The sequence below is a fragment of the Coregonus lavaretus genome (assembly GCF_964263955.1).
Source record: "Coregonus lavaretus genome assembly, chromosome: 20".
Classification (NCBI taxonomy): Eukaryota; Metazoa; Chordata; class Actinopteri; order Salmoniformes; family Salmonidae; genus Coregonus; species Coregonus lavaretus.
The window spans coordinates 25,033,475-25,050,524 of record NC_140007.1 but is presented as its reverse complement, the minus strand read 5'-3'; the positions used below and the strand labels follow the sequence as shown (position 1 = coordinate 25,050,524).

The window sequence follows — 17,050 nt, the reverse complement described above, 5'->3', positions numbered from 1 at the left end:
GAATCAAACGTGAAGCTACAAGGAACCCATTATTCTCCAGTGCTGTCATATTCCAGAACTGCAACCTACCTGGAGTGCCCAGAAGTACAAGGTGTTCAGTGCTCAGAGACATGGCCAAGGTAAGGAAGGCTGAAACCTGACCACCACTGAATAAGACACATAAGTTGAAACGTCAAGACTGGGCCAAGAAATATCTGAAGAGAGATTTTTCAAAGGTTTTATGGACTGATGAGATGAGAGTGACTCTTGACGGACCAGATGGATGGGCCCGTGGCTGGATCAGTAACAGGCACGGAGCTCCACTTCGACTCAGACGCCAGCAAGGTGGAGGTGGAGTACTGGTATGGGCTGGTATTATTAAAGATGAGCTAGTTGGACCTTTTCGGGTTGAAGATGGACTCAAACTCAACTCCCAAACCTACTGCCAGTTTTTAGAAGACACTTTCTTCAAGCAGTGGTACAGGAAAAAGTCTGCATCGTTCAAGAAGACCATGATTTTATGGTTGCTGCTGCACAAAAAGTTGATCGTCAACAGATCAAGAAACTGACACACTCCATGGATGGAAGGCTTATGACTGTTATTGAAAAGAAGGGTGGCTATATTGGTCACTGATTTTTTTTTGTGGAAATGTCAGAAATGTTTATTTGTAAATTTTGAGTTGTTTGTTTATTATTCTCACTTTAACAGATGAAAATAAACAAGTGAGATGGGGAACTTTTCGTTTTTCATTTAGTTGCATAATAATTCTGCACACTAGTAGTTGCCCAATAATTGTGCACACATAGATATTCTCCAAAGAAAGCCAAAACCTCACTTCTACTTTCTTAAATATTCAGGTTTGAGGTTTATTAACATTTTGGATTGACCGAGAGCACTGTAGTTGTTCAATAAAAAAATGTATCCTCGAAAATACAACTTGACTAATAATTGTGCACACAGTGTAGGTCTTCTACTGACACTTAAACAGAGTGTGTATTATGACTTGTCAGAAGCCCAATTCTCAACAGCATTATAAGGCCACATTCAAGAGTAATGCTTTATTTGGTAAAAACAGGGCCTGAGGCCATTATCGCCAATCAAATTAAGGTAATGAAAAAGGCCACATGATTATTAGGAGCAACTGGCAATGAAGCTGAAAGCCTCCAGAAACCTTCTCCTGATGGGAGACATTCCAGGATAGGAATGGCATTCGCTAAATTCCCCTCTCGTCAATAGCAACACAAAAATCTAGTAATTATCTACATTGTCAAAATAATGATTGTGAGGATGATTTGCTTTTACTTATGCATGAAGAGAAGATGAGGTGGGGGATACATTTCTTTACAGGTAAATTGGATTAATGCAATGACAAATCATATGAATAAAGTAGTATAATCTCTAGTCAACTAGATTTTTTCCCTAATGCATATGGACTGATTGTAGTATAACTACTGGACTACACGCAATGGTCTGTTGTGGCTCAACAGCGATATTACCACTTCATTGTGTGTTCTCCCAATGGGACATGATAACTATTGACTACCTTCTCTCCTGAGCTTTCAGAGCAACGTTAAAACTTCAGGGTGTATAATAAAGTAGGGATGCACTAACACCTCCACCAGTCGTAGAACATACTGACATTGACATTTCCCACATCTTGACCAGGCCACTCTCAACATCTAAAATGCAATGACAGACACTCGCCATATAAGGAGTACTCACTCAAAATAACAAAGACTAGAACAAAAAAATTAAGTAAACATATCCCCTTTATAAATTGCACACAATTAGACTCCCATAACAAGTCGTGATACGAATGAACAACTTAAAAGCAAGGCGCAATCTCGCATTCGATGGCAAGTTAGTCTCTCCTCTCATCCTTCTTGTTAAAAGTGTATCAATGCTAGGTTAGCCCATTCCCAGCTCTGATACTCCAATACTGACTTTGAACTGCCAAACCATCATAACTTAAAGTGGAAAACCCAATGGTAAACCAAAATGGCTGACAAAGGCAATAGATGAGTGCTGTTACTTTAACAGTCCAAGTGGTAAACTCTCCATAGACATCCTTCATAGTTTTGGCCACTTCAAGTGACTGTCGATCCTTGAGCAAAATAACTATCACAACCTGTGCATCGGAGAGAACGATTTAGTTTTGTGAGGTATTTCTCAATAGACAAACCTATATAAAGAGGAAACCAATGTAGGTCTGGATTCATGGAGAGATGGGCAATGTACATTTGGGTAGTGATTGTTTATAATATAAGTCAATACTATACTGCGCTGTACATACGCACTATAAATGTAGTGCAGTCGTTACGGTTCAAAATAACACCTTAAAGCTGTTAGCGAACAACGTCTTATTCTATAGAGTAAGGAGTGCACTTATAATAATAATATGCCATTTAGCAGACGCTTTTATCCAATGCGACTTACAGTCATGCGTGCATACATTTGTTTGTGTATGGGTGGTCCCGGGGATCGAACCCACTACCTTGGCGTTACAAGCACCGTGCTCTACCAGCTGAGCTACAGAGGACCACTACCCTAACATCCGTCTCAACGACAAGAGAAAAGACAAGCAGAACATACATACATATTTGTGAAGGCCAGGAGTGTGAACTGAGATTCAAACTGATGTTCGTCTCGCAACATCCCGTGATGACGCGTCCCCTCGTATACTTAACTTACACTCTTCATAATGTACACAAAACTGAGTGTTTCCCTCTATCTATTTGGCTATTGTCATAATTATATGTAACAGGTTTGGTGTGAATGCCATTAAAACTCTGTCTCCCAATCAAATTCAATTCAACGATTGAAATAAATCCTCATTGAAAATAATTGTTCATTTTCTATCCACTTCCAGAATTGACAAAATTTGAATGACCAGTCTTTAGAGTAGGAAGAAGAGTGCTAGTGAAAGCCTTTTGTCCTATATGTCCGTCCACCTGTCTGTCGCTCTGCTGTCTGTTTGTCCGTCAGCACCAGGGCTCTCTCTGGGCGCGTCCCCGGGCAAGGCTGTCACTCCTCTGCCAGGCGCTCCTCATCAGAGCCAGGGCATCGCCACAACGCTTCTGCACCGACAGCTCTGACACCCTCCTACGAGGCAGACACACCTGGATCATCACAAGAAAATAAAAGAGGGGTGAAAAAAAAGTGTGAGAGAAAGAGAGTGAGAATGCGACAGAGGAAATCATGTTATTGATATAATGCTTTTACTGTCACAACAAATCCTTTCCTTGCATGTCTCAAATCCTTTCCTCTTCCATTCTTCTCTACCTTACCTGGAAAATGTCTCTCCAGGCACTCTCTAGCGCCTCCAGCAGGCGGTCTCTCTCTTCACAGCCACTGAAGTACAGCACCCAGGGAGGCAGGAACTGAGCTCGGTCCAATGCAAACTCCTACATAAAGAAAGAGAGATGGGGAGAGAGAGGGAGAGATTGTGAGCGAGAGGTCAAGACAAGAGACATACAGAGAGAGAGAGTGAGAGAAGAGAAAAAGAGAGAAAGGGAGAATTAAAGAATGTTAGAGAAAAAGAGAGTATGGGGCAAGATAAACAGTCAACTCCAATGCCTGTCAATGCCTTTCTAATTTCCCCTCAGGGATGAATAAAGTCATATTGAATTGAGAAGAAAAAAGGATGGGAAGCACATCTTTGCAGTTTGAAGGTGCTCTTTGGTTAAGTGGTTAGTTGATCATCGAAACTCAAGGAGGACCCAAGGCATTCTTCATATATCAGAGAAACAGGAAAAAGTATCTGCACACTTCCAGTCAGATGCACATTTATTTTAATTATAGCTGAGCTTTTGGTCAGTCGACCATCATAGCTCATCTACTTTTAAAATAAATTTCCATTGGACTGGAAGTACAGTGGGGGGAAAAAAGTATTTAGTCAGCCACCAATTGTGCAAGTTCTCCCACTTAAAAAGATGAGAAAGGCCTGTAATTTTCATCATAGGTACACGTCAACTATGACAGACAAATTGAGAAAAAAAATCCAGATAATCACATTGTAGGATTTTTAATGAATTTATTTGCAAATTATGGTGGAAAATAAGTATTTGGTCACCTACAAACAAGCAAGATTTCTGGCTCTCACAGACCTGTAACTTCTTCTTTAAGAGGCTCTGTCCTCCACTCGTTACCTGTATTAATGGCACCTGTTTGAACTTGTTATCAGTATAAAAGACACCTGTCCACAACCTCAAACAGTCACACTCCAAACTCCACTATGGCCAAGACCAAAGAGCTGTCAAAGGACACCAGAAACAAAATTGTAGACCTGCACCAGGCTGGGAAGACTGAATCTGCAATAGAAGACATACAAGACCACTGATAATCTCCCTCGATCTGGGGCTCCACGCAAGATCTCACCCCGTGGGGTCAAAATGATCACAAGAACGGTGAGCAAAAATCCCAGAACCACACGGGGGGACCTAGTGAATGACCTGCAGAGAGCTGGGACCAAAGTAACAAAGCCTACCATCAGTAACACACTACGCCGCCAGGGACTCAAATCCTGCAGTGGCAGACGTGTCCCCCTGCTTAAGCCAGTACATGTCCAGGCCCGTCTGAAGTTTGCTAGAGTGCATTTGGATGATCCAGAAGAGGATTGGGAGAATGTCATATGGTCAGATGAAACCAAAATAGAACTTTTTGGTAAAAACTCAACTCGTCGTGTTTGGAGGACAAAGAATGCTGAGTTGCATCCAAAGAACACCATACCTACTGTGAAGCATGGGGGTGGAAACATCATGCTTTGGGGCTGTTTTTCTGCAAAGGGACCAGGACGACTGATCCGTGTAAAGGAAAGAATGAATGGGGCCATGTATCGTGAGATTTTGAGTGAAAACCTCCTTCCATCAGCAAGGGCATTGAAGATGAAACGTGGCTGGGTCTTTCAGCATGACAATGATCCCAAACACACCGCCCGGGCAACGAAGGAGTGGCTTTGTAAGAAGCATTTCAAGGTCCTGGAGTGGCCTAGCCAGTCTCCAGATCTCAACCCCATAGAAAATCTTTGGAGGGAGTTGAAAGTCTGTGTTACCCAGCGACAGCCCCAAAACATCACTGCTCTAGAGGAGATCTGCATGGAGGAATGGGCCAAAATACCAGCAACAGTGTGTGAAAACCTTGTGAAGACTTACAGAAAACGTTTGACCTGTGTCATTGCCAACAAAGGGTATATAACAAAGTATTGAGAAAATTTTGTTATTGACCAAATACTTATTTTCCACCATAATTTGCAAATAAATTCATTAAAAATCCTACAATGTGATTTTCTGGAAAAAAAAATCTTATTTTGTCTGTCATAGGTTAGGCAGGCGTGAGGTCACTCACAACAACACAGTACTCCTTGTCGTTCTCCAGGCTGACAGCACTGACGTCAGAGAGCTCAGCTCCGCCCAGCGAGCGGAAGAAGCTGGTCTGGCAGTCCTGGTGGCATGTCAGCAGCTCCCTGTCCGTCACCACCAGGCAACAGGGGATACAAGGCGTAGGCGCCACTCCCTGGGGGATCACCTGCAGACACAGAGAGAGGGTTTAAAGAATAAAAACATCTATGGGGGGGGGGATCTAGGGAAACCAGTCTACTTTAATAATAAAATACAGACGTATTTAGCCTATGTACTTTAGAGCTGCTTTTAAACAATAATCTAGAATTCCTGATTTAAAATCATGGAAAGATCCCTTTTCTGCAGTGAATCTTCGATTTAACCTGGAGGAACTGTACTCAAAGTTGGGAGAGAAGGAACGACATGGTGTGGGACAGTTCATGCAAACAGAGGTTTTGAATACTACTAGGGTATTCCACTCCTCATGGCAATAGTATGGCAAAATCTGCATGGACAGCCATGCATGCTCACAAATCTTTCTCACGGGGCTGTGAGCAAAGCCAAGCAGCCATGAGGTGATATTTTAACATGTGCTGGGAAGTATGTAGGTGATATGTGAGTGTGTGTGTGTCTACGTGCAGTATGTGTGTACACGGTGTGTGTGTGAGTCAAAGTGCAACGTGCATCTGTGTCAGAGTGCAGCGTGTGTGTGTGCGCATGCGTGTAGGTGTGTGTGTGTATGCCCTCACCCTCACCCCTTTGGAGACTGACTGGCAAAGCACCAGCATCCAGTCGGCCATGTCTGCCTCATTGTCTGCGCTCAGCTCCAGAGGAGGCCTCTCTGTCAGGATCACCTGGAAGGCATGAGGCAGCTCTGTACTGTTGGAGCGCCGGCAACCTCCGCAGTGCTCACCCCTCAGACAGAGATGGATGAAGAGAGAGAGCACACATAGAAGAACAATTAAAATATGAAAAGTCAATCATAGCCTACTATTTCCATTGAAATAAGGGTAAAACATATTTTCATAGCGATAGATACAGTATCTACGGGTATTTCATTAAATAATGACTTTGGATGATTCAGCAAAATAAGTGTGATCAACTATGTTCGAACCCAGTCCACTTGTCACACATGAGGATGAGCAGTAACACAGCATGCATGCCTTACCCCATAGTGATGGACATCAGTGGTGTCGCATCAGTCTTTTCTGTAAACTGGTACAGATTCCCATTGCTGAACAAGACCAAGAGGATCACATATTGAAATATATTATTGTATGAAATGTATGAAAGAACTATTCATATGAAATGTATGATTATCATTATATTATTACATTTAATATTGCAGTTGCATTAAAATAAGAACAACCTGTTAAATGGGTACAGTAGCCATAATTCAACCTGTTAAAGTAAAGTTACGCAACATTCTATAACAAATGTAAGAGGCAGATATATAAAATCAGTAACACTTTACTTAAAGCATCAAGGTGTAATGCTTTATTACTTATTATAAGCATGTATGAGCCTTTATAATGTCTAATAACAAGGTGTTGTCTCCATACTGCTGTACTGTTTGTTGATATTAGGCTACCTGCCAAACCTTTTTGCTTCTTACTCTTAATAACTATTTAATCAAACTCTGTATTTAACAAGTTTACCAAAGACTTAGTTTTGTCCTCACACAACTTTTTTAATTCAACTTTATCTGGACATAGATCTGCAGGACCTCCTCCGGCCGAAAAAAAAGCTAAGCAACATTATGCCTTCTCATTGCAGTCGCTGTACTCATAATATACAGGATAACTATCACCTTAGCAGAGTTGCAAGCTCGGCATCAGACGCAAAACGTTAGGCAAGGGCAATTTAAGTGTAGGAAAGAATGATACAGCATCTGTGCCACCAGTAAATACAGGTAGTAGTGTTAATCCCCCTGCACAGTCCCAGCAGCCGGATAATTTTCTCACGGCTTCTGGAAAGAAATGGTGTCGGCATGCTCAACTGGTGTTGCTCACTAAGGCGATAGAAATGTTCAACCGATTTTCCACACTAAGCAACGAGTCAGAGTCAGAGCCCGAGCCTTCTCAGATCTCTCCTCCACCGTTACGGAGTCTGAGCCGCCGAAGCCTCCCACCATTAGCTCTGACAAATTGAAAACCCTAGTCATTGGAGACTCCATTATCCGCAATATTAGACTTAAAAAAATAATAATCCAGCGATCATACATTGTTTACCGGGGGCAGGGCTACCGCGGTAAAGGCCAATCTGAAGATGGTGCTGGCTGAGGCTGAAACTGGCGCGTGTAGATGGCATAGGGGTATGGTTATCCACGTCGGCACCAACGATGTTAGGATGAAACAGTCAGGTCAACAAGCGCAACATAACTTCAGCTTGTAACTTAGCTAGAAAGATGTGTTGGCATCGAGTAATTGTCTCTGGCCCCCTCCCAGTTAAGGGGACTGATGAGCTCTATAGCAGACTCGCACAACTCAATCGCTGGTTGAAAACTGTATCTGCCCCTCCTAAAAGATAGAATTTGTAGATAACAGGCCCTCTTTCTAGGACTCCCCCAAAAACAGGACCAAGCCTGGCCTGCTGAGGAGTGACGGACTCCATTCAAGTTGGAGGGGTGCTCTCATCTTATCTATCAACATAGACAGGGTTCTAACTCCACAATGAGATAGGGTGCAGGCCAGGCAGCAGGCTGTTAGCCAGCCTGACAGCTTAGTGGAGTCTGCCACTAGCACAGTCAGTGTAGTCAGCACAGCTTTACCCATTGAGACTGTGTCTGTGCCTCGATCTAGAAAAAATAAATGACCGCGTTTTCGTCTTCTAGTCATGAAATCTATGGAGCCTACTCAATCACTTTTTATAGCTACTGTTTACAGGACTCCTGGGCCGTATACAGCGTTCCTCACTGAGTTCCCTGAATTCCTATCGGATCTTGTAATCATGGCAGATAATATTCAAATTTTTGGTGACTTCAACATTCACCTGGAAAAGTCCACAGACCCACTCCAAAAGGCTTTCGGAGCAATCATTGACTCAGTAGGTTTTGTCCAACTTGCGTTAAGTTTACATTGGAACAGAAATGTCGCTCCACCAAACTGGAAGATTTCCGACTAGCTTGGAAAGACACTACCGTGCAATATCAAAGAGCCCTCACTACTGCTCAATCAGCCTAGTTTTCCAACCTGATTGAAGAGAATAAAAACACCCCCCCCCAAAAAAAAAAAAGCTAACTAAAAAAGCAGCATTCAACGAAACTTCAACGAAAAGGTCTTGATCATTCGAAAGCAAATTAAGGACTCCTCTTTGAATATGCGTATTTCTCTAAAACTCAGTTGTCCTGAGTCTGCACAGAACTGCCAGGACCTAGGATCAATGGAGACACTCGTTTTTTTAAATCCTGTATTTATCCTGTATCCAACTAAACTACTGAAATAACTACTTACATTTACATTACATTTTAGTCATTTAGCAGACACTCTTATCCAGAGCGACTTACAGGAGCAATTAGGGTTAAGTGCCTTGCTCAAGGGCACATCGACAGATTTTTTCACCTAGTCGGCTCGGGGATTAGAACCAGCGACCTTTCGGTTACTGGCACAACGCTTTTACCCACTAAGCTACCTGCCGCACCAACTTCCTGTGTTGAACATAATAAACATCTCCCTGTTCTCCGGATGTGTACCAAACTCACTAAAAGTGGCAGTAATAAAGCCTCTCCTGAAAAAGCCAAACCTTGACCTGGAAATTTTTTAATATAATAATATTTATTTTACTTACAAAAAAAATAACTATACAAATATTTAAAAAATATATAAAAAATTAAAAACACAAAAACTTTGGCCTACATCGAATCTCCGATTCCTCTCAACAATTGTAGAGAAATCTGTGGCGCAGCAACTCACTGCCTTCCTGAAGACAAATAATGTATACGAAAGGATCCAGTCTGTTTTAGACCCCATCATAGTACTGAGACCACACTCGTGAAGGTGGTAAATTACCTTTTAATGGCGTCAGACCAAGGCTTTGCATCTGTCCTTGTGCTCCTAGACCTTAGTGCTGCTTTTGACACCATCGATCACAACATTCTTTTGGAGAGATTGGAAACCCTATGTTACAGATACAGGTATCCTGTGTCTTTTTGTGTTTTTCCTCTCCTTCTGCCCTAATCACAGGTGTCCTGTATGTTCCTGATTGGTGGTCGTTGGGGTGTCTGCTGATTGCTAAGGTGGACCAATCAGTGAACATTCCTCTGCATTGCACCACCTGTTGCTGGTTTTTCAATCACACATCCCATTGTTTAAAAGCCGGTCAGTTGTGTTTGTTGTTGGAGACTATTTCTGTATGTGAGTATGGATACTGTGGTGTCCTGTGTTTTGTTTACTCACTAAGTTGCTGGTTACTCTGTTTGGTAACTTTGTTAGACTACTTTTCGTATGTGAGTATGGATACTGTGGTGTCCTGTGTTTTTGTGTACACACTCATTTGCTGGTTACTCTGTTTGGTAACTTTGTGTGTTTCTGGGAAAAGAGGAATTTAAGCAAGTTGCCCTTGGGCGTACATTACCCGTAGGAAGAAATCTGTCTAAAAACACTAGTTAGACCTGAGCGGACCACCCACTGTACTTTTGTATGATTAGCAGTAGCTTAGCAGTTCTTGAGGCAGGCAAGATCAGTTTAGGGGTGTTTTACACTATTGTTTCATTTCTTGGGTCCTGCTCAGCCCTTTTTCCCAAACCTTTACCGTGTGTTTAAAAATAAACCTTTTATGTTTGACGGTAGTTTATGGTTGTTGTGTAGTTTTTGTTCTCACTGTTCCATGTCATCATTCTAATTTGCATGAATTATGTTACGGGTCTCTTCTCCATCCACCCTAGACGTTTAAAGCCACGGGGTTCGTAACACCCTAATTGGTCTACATGGGCAAGTTCTTGCCTGGTTTAGATCTTATCAGTCGGAAAGATATCGGTTCGTCTCGGAGTGTTTGTCCTCTTACAAATCAATCGTAAGTTTCAGTGTTCCTCAAGGTTCCGTTTTAGGACCACTATTGTTTTCACTATATATTCTACCTCTTGGAGATGTCATTCGGAAACAGAATGTCAATTTTCACTAATATGCAGATGATACACAGCTTTACATTTCGATGAAACATGGTGAAGCCCCAAAATTGCCTACCCTGGAAGACTGTTTCAGACATAAGGAACAGAGATGCTAGTTCTAGGTCCCAAGAAACAAAGATCTACAGTTTGATCTGACAATTAATCTTGATGGTTGTACAGTTATCTCAAATAAAACTTTAGGACCTTGGTGTTACTCTGGACCCCGATCTCTCTTTTGATGAACATATCAAGAATATTTCAAGGGCAGCTTTTTTCCATTTTTGTAACATTGCAAATTCAGAAACGTTTTGCCAAAAAATTATGCAAAAAACCTAATCCATGCTTTTGTCACTTCTAAATTAAGACTACTGCAATGCTCTACTCTCTGACTACCCGGATAAAGCCCTAAATAGACTTCAGTTAGTGTTAAATACGGCTGCTAGAATCTTGACTAGAACAAAAAAATTGATCATATTACTCCAGTGGCTTCCTGTTAAGGCTAGGTCTGATTTCAAGGTTTTACTGCTAACCTACAAAGCATTACATGGACTTGCTCCTACCTATTTCTCCGATTTGGACCTGCCGTACATACCTACACGTATGATACGGTCATAAGACAAAGACCTTATTATCCCTAGAAATTCTAAGCAAACAGCTGGAGACAGGGCTTTCTCCTATAGACCTACATTTTTATGAAATGGTCTGCCTATCCATGTGAGACTCGGTTTTGACCTTTGTATTTGTATTTATTAGGGATCCCCATTAGCTGCTGCCAAGGGAGCAGCTACTCTTCCTGGGGTCCAAACACATTAAGACACTTACATCACACATAAAACAAAATATAAAACAATACATCATAACATTATCACGCCACTACATATCTACAATACAAAATGTATAATACCACCATACAACAATATTACAATGTACGTCTGTGTAGAGTTTGTGTGTTAGCGTGTGTGTGCGTATGTGTTTCTCTGTACCTGTGTGTGTGTCTCTTCACAGTCCCTGCTGTTCCATAAGGTGTATTTTTTTTATTTATTTTTTATCTGATTCTACTGCTGGTATCAGTTACCTGATGTGGAATATAGTTCCATGTAGTCATGGCTCTATGTAGTACTGTCCGCCTCCCATAGTCTGTTCTGGACTTGGGGATTGTGAAGAGACCTCTGGTGGCATGTCTTGTGGGGTATGCATGGGTGTCTGAGCTGTGTGCTAGTAGTTCAAACAGACACCTCGGTGCATTCAGCTTGTCAACACTTCTTACAAAAACAAGTAGTGATGAAGTCAACCTCTCCTTCACTTTGAGCCATGATAGATAGACATATATAACATATTAAATGTTAGCTCTCAGTGTACATTTAAGGGCTAGCTGTGCTGCCCTGTTCTGACCAACTGTAATTTTCCCTCTTATGGCACCTGACCACATGACCGAACATTAGTCCAGGTGAGACAAAAGTAGGGACTGTAGGACATGCCTGATGTTGATAGTGTTGTTAAGAAGGTAGAGTAGCGCTTTATTATGGACAAACCTCTCCCCATCTTAGCTACTGTTGTATCAACATGTATTGACCACGACAGTTTACAATCCAGGGTTGCTCCAAGCAGTTTAGTCACCTCAATTTGCTTGATTTCAACATTATTCATTACAAGATTTAGTTGAGGTTTAGTGAATGATTTGTCCCATGGGCAAGTTGCAGCGGAGGGTGCAGAGCTGGTGGCCGGGGTAGTGGTAGCCAGGTGGAAAGCATGGCCAGCCGTAGCAAAATGCTTGTTGAAATTCTCGATTATTGTAGATTTGTCGGTGGTGAGTGTTTCCTAGCCTCAGTGCAGTGGGCAGCTGGGAGGAGGTGCTCTTATTCTATAAGCTTACTGAAAGTCTGATGTCAATTTGTTTACTGTAAAATAGCATTGTATCTGGTCAAACACCATTTTTCCCAAAAGTTTACTAAGGGTTGGTAACAGGCTGATTTGTTGGCTATTTGAGCCAGTAAAGGGGGCTTTACTATTATTGGGTAGCGGAATGACTTTTGCTTCCCTTCCATCCAGGCCTGAGGGCACACACTTTCTAGTAGGCTTAGATTGAAGAAATGGCAAATAGGAGTGGCAATATCCTCCGTTATTATCCTCAGTAATTGTCCATCCAAGTTGTCAGACCCCGGTGGCTTGTCATTGTTGATAGACCATTTTTTCACCTCTTCCACACTTACTTTACGGAATTCAAAATGACAATGCTTGTCATTCATACTTTGGTCAGATATACTTGGATGTGTAGTGTCAGCGTTTGTTGCTGGCATGTCATGCCTAAATCTGTTAATCTTGCCAATGAAAAAAGTACCCGCAAAACACCAGTCTCAACGTCAACAGTGAAGAGGCGACTCCGGGACGCTGACCTTCTAGGCAGAGATGCAAAGAAAAAGCCATATCTCAGACTGGCCAATAAAAAGAAAAGATTAAGATGGGCAGTCTGAGATATGGCTTTTTCTTTGCAACTCTGCCTAGAAGGTCAGCATCCCGGAGTCGCCTCTTCACTGTTGACGTTGAGACTGGTGTTTTGCGGGTACTATTTAATGAAGCTGCCAGTTGTGGATCTGTGAGGTGTTTGTTTCTCAAACTAGACACTAATGTATTTGTCCTCTTGCTCAGTTGTGCACCGGGGCCTCCCACTCCTCTTTCTATTCTGGTTAGAGCCAGTTTGCGCTGTTCTGTGAAGGGAGTAGTACACAGCGTTGTACGAGATCTTCAGTTTCTTGGCAATTTCTCGCATGGAATAGCCTTCATTTCTCAGAACAAGAATAAACTGACGAGTTTCAGAAGAAAGGTTTTTGTTTCTGGCCATTTTGAGCCTGTAATCGAACCCACAATTGCTGATGCTCCAGATACTCAACTAGTCTCAAGGCCAGTTTTATTGCTTCTTTAATCAGCACAACAGTTTTCAGCTGTTGCAAAAGGGTTTTCTAATCAATTAGCCTTTTAAAATGATAAACTTGGATTAGCAAACACAATATGCCATTGGAACACAGGACTGATGGTTGCTGATAATTGGCCTCTGTAACGGTTGTGCAGCCAAACGGTTGTGCAGCCAGACTTATTTGCCATTCCTTTTGCCTCATCCCTCTCAACCATACATTTCTCAACAATCCAAGGGGATTTAACCGTTTTTACAGTCCTTTGCTTAATGGATGTATGCTTATTAGTAACTGGAATAAGCAATTGCATAAAAGTGCAGCGTCTGGTTGCTCATCATTACATACACCAGACCAGCAAATATTCTTCACATCATCAACATACAGTGGGGAAAAAAAGTATTTAGTCAGCCACTAATTGTGCAAGTTCTCCCACTTAAAAAGATGAGAGAGGCCTGTAATTTTCATCATAGGTAAACGTCAACTATGACAGACAAATTAAGGAAAAAAAATCCAGAAAATCACATTGTAGGATTTTTAATGAATTTATTTGCAAATTATGGTGGAAAATAAGTATTTGGTCACCTACAAACAAGCAAGATTTCTGGCTCTCACAGACCTGTAACTTCTTCTTTAAGAGGCTCCTCTGTCCTCCACTCGTTACCTGTATTAATGGCACCTGTTTGAACTTGTTATCAGTATAAAAGACACCTGTCCACAACCTCAAACAGTCACACTCCAAACTCCACTATGGCCAAGACCAAAGAGCTGTCAAAGGACACCAGAAACAAAATTGTAGACCTGCACCAGGCTGGGAAGACTGAATCTGCAATAGGTAAGCAGCTTGGTTTGAAGAAATCAACTGTGTGAGCAATTATTAGGAAATGGAAGACATACAAGACCACTGATAATCTCCCTCGATCTGGGGCTCCTCACCCCGTGGGGTCAAAATGATCACAAGAACGGTGAGCAAAAATCCCAGAACCACACGGGGGGACCTAGTGAATGACCTGCAGAGAGCTGGGACCAAAGTAACAAAGCCTACCATCAGTAACACACTACGCCGCCAGGGACTCAAATCCTGCAGTGCCAGACGTGTCCCCCTGCTTAAGCCAGTACATGTCCAGGCCATATGGTCAGATGAAACCAAAATAGAACTTTTTGGTAAAAACTCAACTCGTCGTGTTTGGAGGACAAAGAATGCTGAGTTGCATCCAAAGAACACCATACCTACTGTGAAGCATGGGGGTGGAAACATCATGCTTTGGGGCTGTTTTTCTGCAAAGGGACCAGGACGACTGATCCGTGTAAAGGAAAGAATGAATGGGGCCATGTATCGTGAGATTTTGAGTGAAAACCTCCTTCCATCAGCAAGGGCATTGAAGATGAAACGTGGCTGGGTCTTTCAGCATGACAATGATCCCAAACACACCGCCCGGGCAACGAAGGAGTGGCTTCGTAAGAAGCATTTCAAGGTCCTGGAGTGGCCTAGCCAGTCTCCAGATCTCAACCCCATAGAAAATCTTTGGAGGGAGTTGAAAGTCTGTGTTGCCCAGCGACAGCCCCAAAACATCAATGCTCTAGAGGAGATCTGCATGGAGGAATGGCCCAAGTACCAGCAACAGTGTGTGAAAACCTTGTGAAGACTTACAGAAAACGTTTGACCTGTGTCATTGCCAACAAAGGGTATATAACAAAGTATTGAGAAACCAAATACTTATTTTCCACCATAATTTGCAAATAAATTCATTAAAAATCCTACAATGTGATTTTCTGGATTTTTCTTCTCAATTTGTCTGTCATAGTTGACGTGTACCTATGATGAAAATTACAGGCCTCTCTCATCTTTTTAAGTGGGATAATTGGTGGCTGACTAAATACTTTTTTTCCCCACTGTAGGAATCACTACAAAACTTATTGTATGACCACTTATACACTATATTAGGCTCAGCCTTTGGAACTTTGGTTTTCCTAGATATGGCTACTATATTGTGATCACTACATCCGATGGATTTGGATACTACTTTAAAGCAAATTACTGCAGTATTAGTAAAGATGTGATCAATATATGTTGATGATTTCATTCCTGTGCTGTTTGTAACTACCCTGGTAGTTTGACAAATAACGTGAACCAGGTTGCACTGGTTTCAGTTTGAAGCTGACTGTTAGCACTTGGTGGTCTATAGCAGCTTCCCACAAGAATGGGATTTAGGTGAGGCAGATTAACCTGTAGCCATATTACACTGAAGAAAAATATAAATGCAACATGTAAAGTGTTGGTCCCGTGTTTCATGAGCTGAAATAAAATATCCTAGAAATTTCCCATACGCACAAAAAGCTTATTTCTCTCAAATTTTGTGCACACATTTATTTACATTCCTGTTAGTGAGCATTTATCCTTTGCCAAGATAATCCATCTTCTTACAGGTGTGGCATATTAAGAAGCTGATTAAAGAGCATGGTCATTACACAGGTGCACCTTGTGCTGGGGACAATAAAAGGCCACTAAAATGTGCAGTTGTGTCACACAACATAATGCCACAATGTCTCAAGTTTTGAGGGAGAGTGCAATTGGCATGCTGACTGCAGTAATGTCCACCAGAGCTGTTGCCAGAGAACGTAATGTTCATTTCTCTACCATAAGCCACCTCCAATGTTGTTTTAGAGAATTTGGCAGTACGTCCAACCAGCCTCACAACCGCAGACCATGTGTATGGCCTCGTGTGGGCGAGCGGTTTGCTGATGTCAACGTTGTGAACAGAGTGCCTCATGGTGGTGGTAGGGTTATGGTATGGGCAGGTATAAGCTACGGACAACGAACACAATTGTGTTTTATTGATGGCAATTTCAATGCACAGAAATACAGTGACAAGATCCTGAGGCCCATTTTTTTCTAAGCTATCTGTGACCAACAGATGCATATCTGTATTCCCAGTCATGTGAAATCCATAGCTAGGGTCTAATTAATGTATTTCAATTGACTGATTTCCTCATATGAACTGTAACTCAGCACAATATTTGAAATTGTTGCATGTTGCGTTTATATTTTTGTTCAGTATACTTCCACAGTATTTAACATCAGATCCTCTCTAAGCTTTACAGGAATGTGGTTCTGAACATAGACCGCAACACCGCCCCATTGGCATTTCTGTCTTTTCTGTAGATGTTATAATCATGTATTGCTACCACTGTCTCAAAGGTATTATCTAAGTGCGTTTCAGAGAAAGTAATCTTTTACTAGCAAGTTATTAATTTCATGAACCTTGTTTCTTAGGCTACATATGTTAATGTGGGCTATTTTTAGCACTTTTCTGGGATGCTTGATTGTTTTCATTGCTTTACTGGGAAGGTTATCAGAAGTACATGTTAGTTATGTTTGAGCTGATAGTGCAGGATGAGATGCACACAGTGGACTTCCTACTAGGGCACACCGCCTCAGTGCTAACAGTATAACGCTGGTTCACAGGGACATGATTACTGCATACAATAGCTGTAGGATCAACAGAGGCATTTAGGGCAGTGAGAGGGACATAAATTAAGTTACTTACATTGTGTCTACCAACACCGCTAGGATAATGTAAATTTGCTGTAGCATTATGACAACTCAGCAGCACAACGGTAGGGATTAACTGAGCTGGTATTGGGTCATTGATAAGTCATTTCTCAACGCAGCCTTGAAATGCGTGGACAGAATCCAGGAGCCAAGATTATTTGGATGGACTCA

General features: G+C 41.9%; 1 protein-coding gene across 3 annotated transcripts in view; it reads right to left on the bottom strand.

Annotated features, from left to right (window-relative positions):
• Window positions 1–613: 613 nt before the first annotated feature.
• The window catches only part of LOC311147787 (pleckstrin homology domain-containing family M member 2-like), a 48,887-nt gene continuing 32,450 nt past the window's right edge, over window positions 614–17,050 (bottom strand). For 2 of the 3 annotated variants that reach the window (XM_084184565.1, XM_084184567.1), the window contains 5 exons: window positions 6,485–6,550; window positions 6,066–6,231; window positions 5,324–5,503; window positions 3,268–3,384; window positions 614–3,099 (listed from right to left, as the gene is read on the bottom strand). In XM_084184565.1, coding sequence (XP_084040691.1) covers window positions 2,962–3,099; window positions 3,268–3,384; window positions 5,324–5,503; window positions 6,066–6,231; window positions 6,485–6,550 — 667 coding nt within the window. In that variant the 3' untranslated portion in view covers window positions 614–2,961. The remainder of the gene's footprint in view (window positions 3,100–3,267; window positions 3,385–5,323; window positions 5,504–6,065; window positions 6,232–6,484; window positions 6,551–17,050) is intronic. The other variant, XM_084184566.1, reaches the window with a different exon arrangement.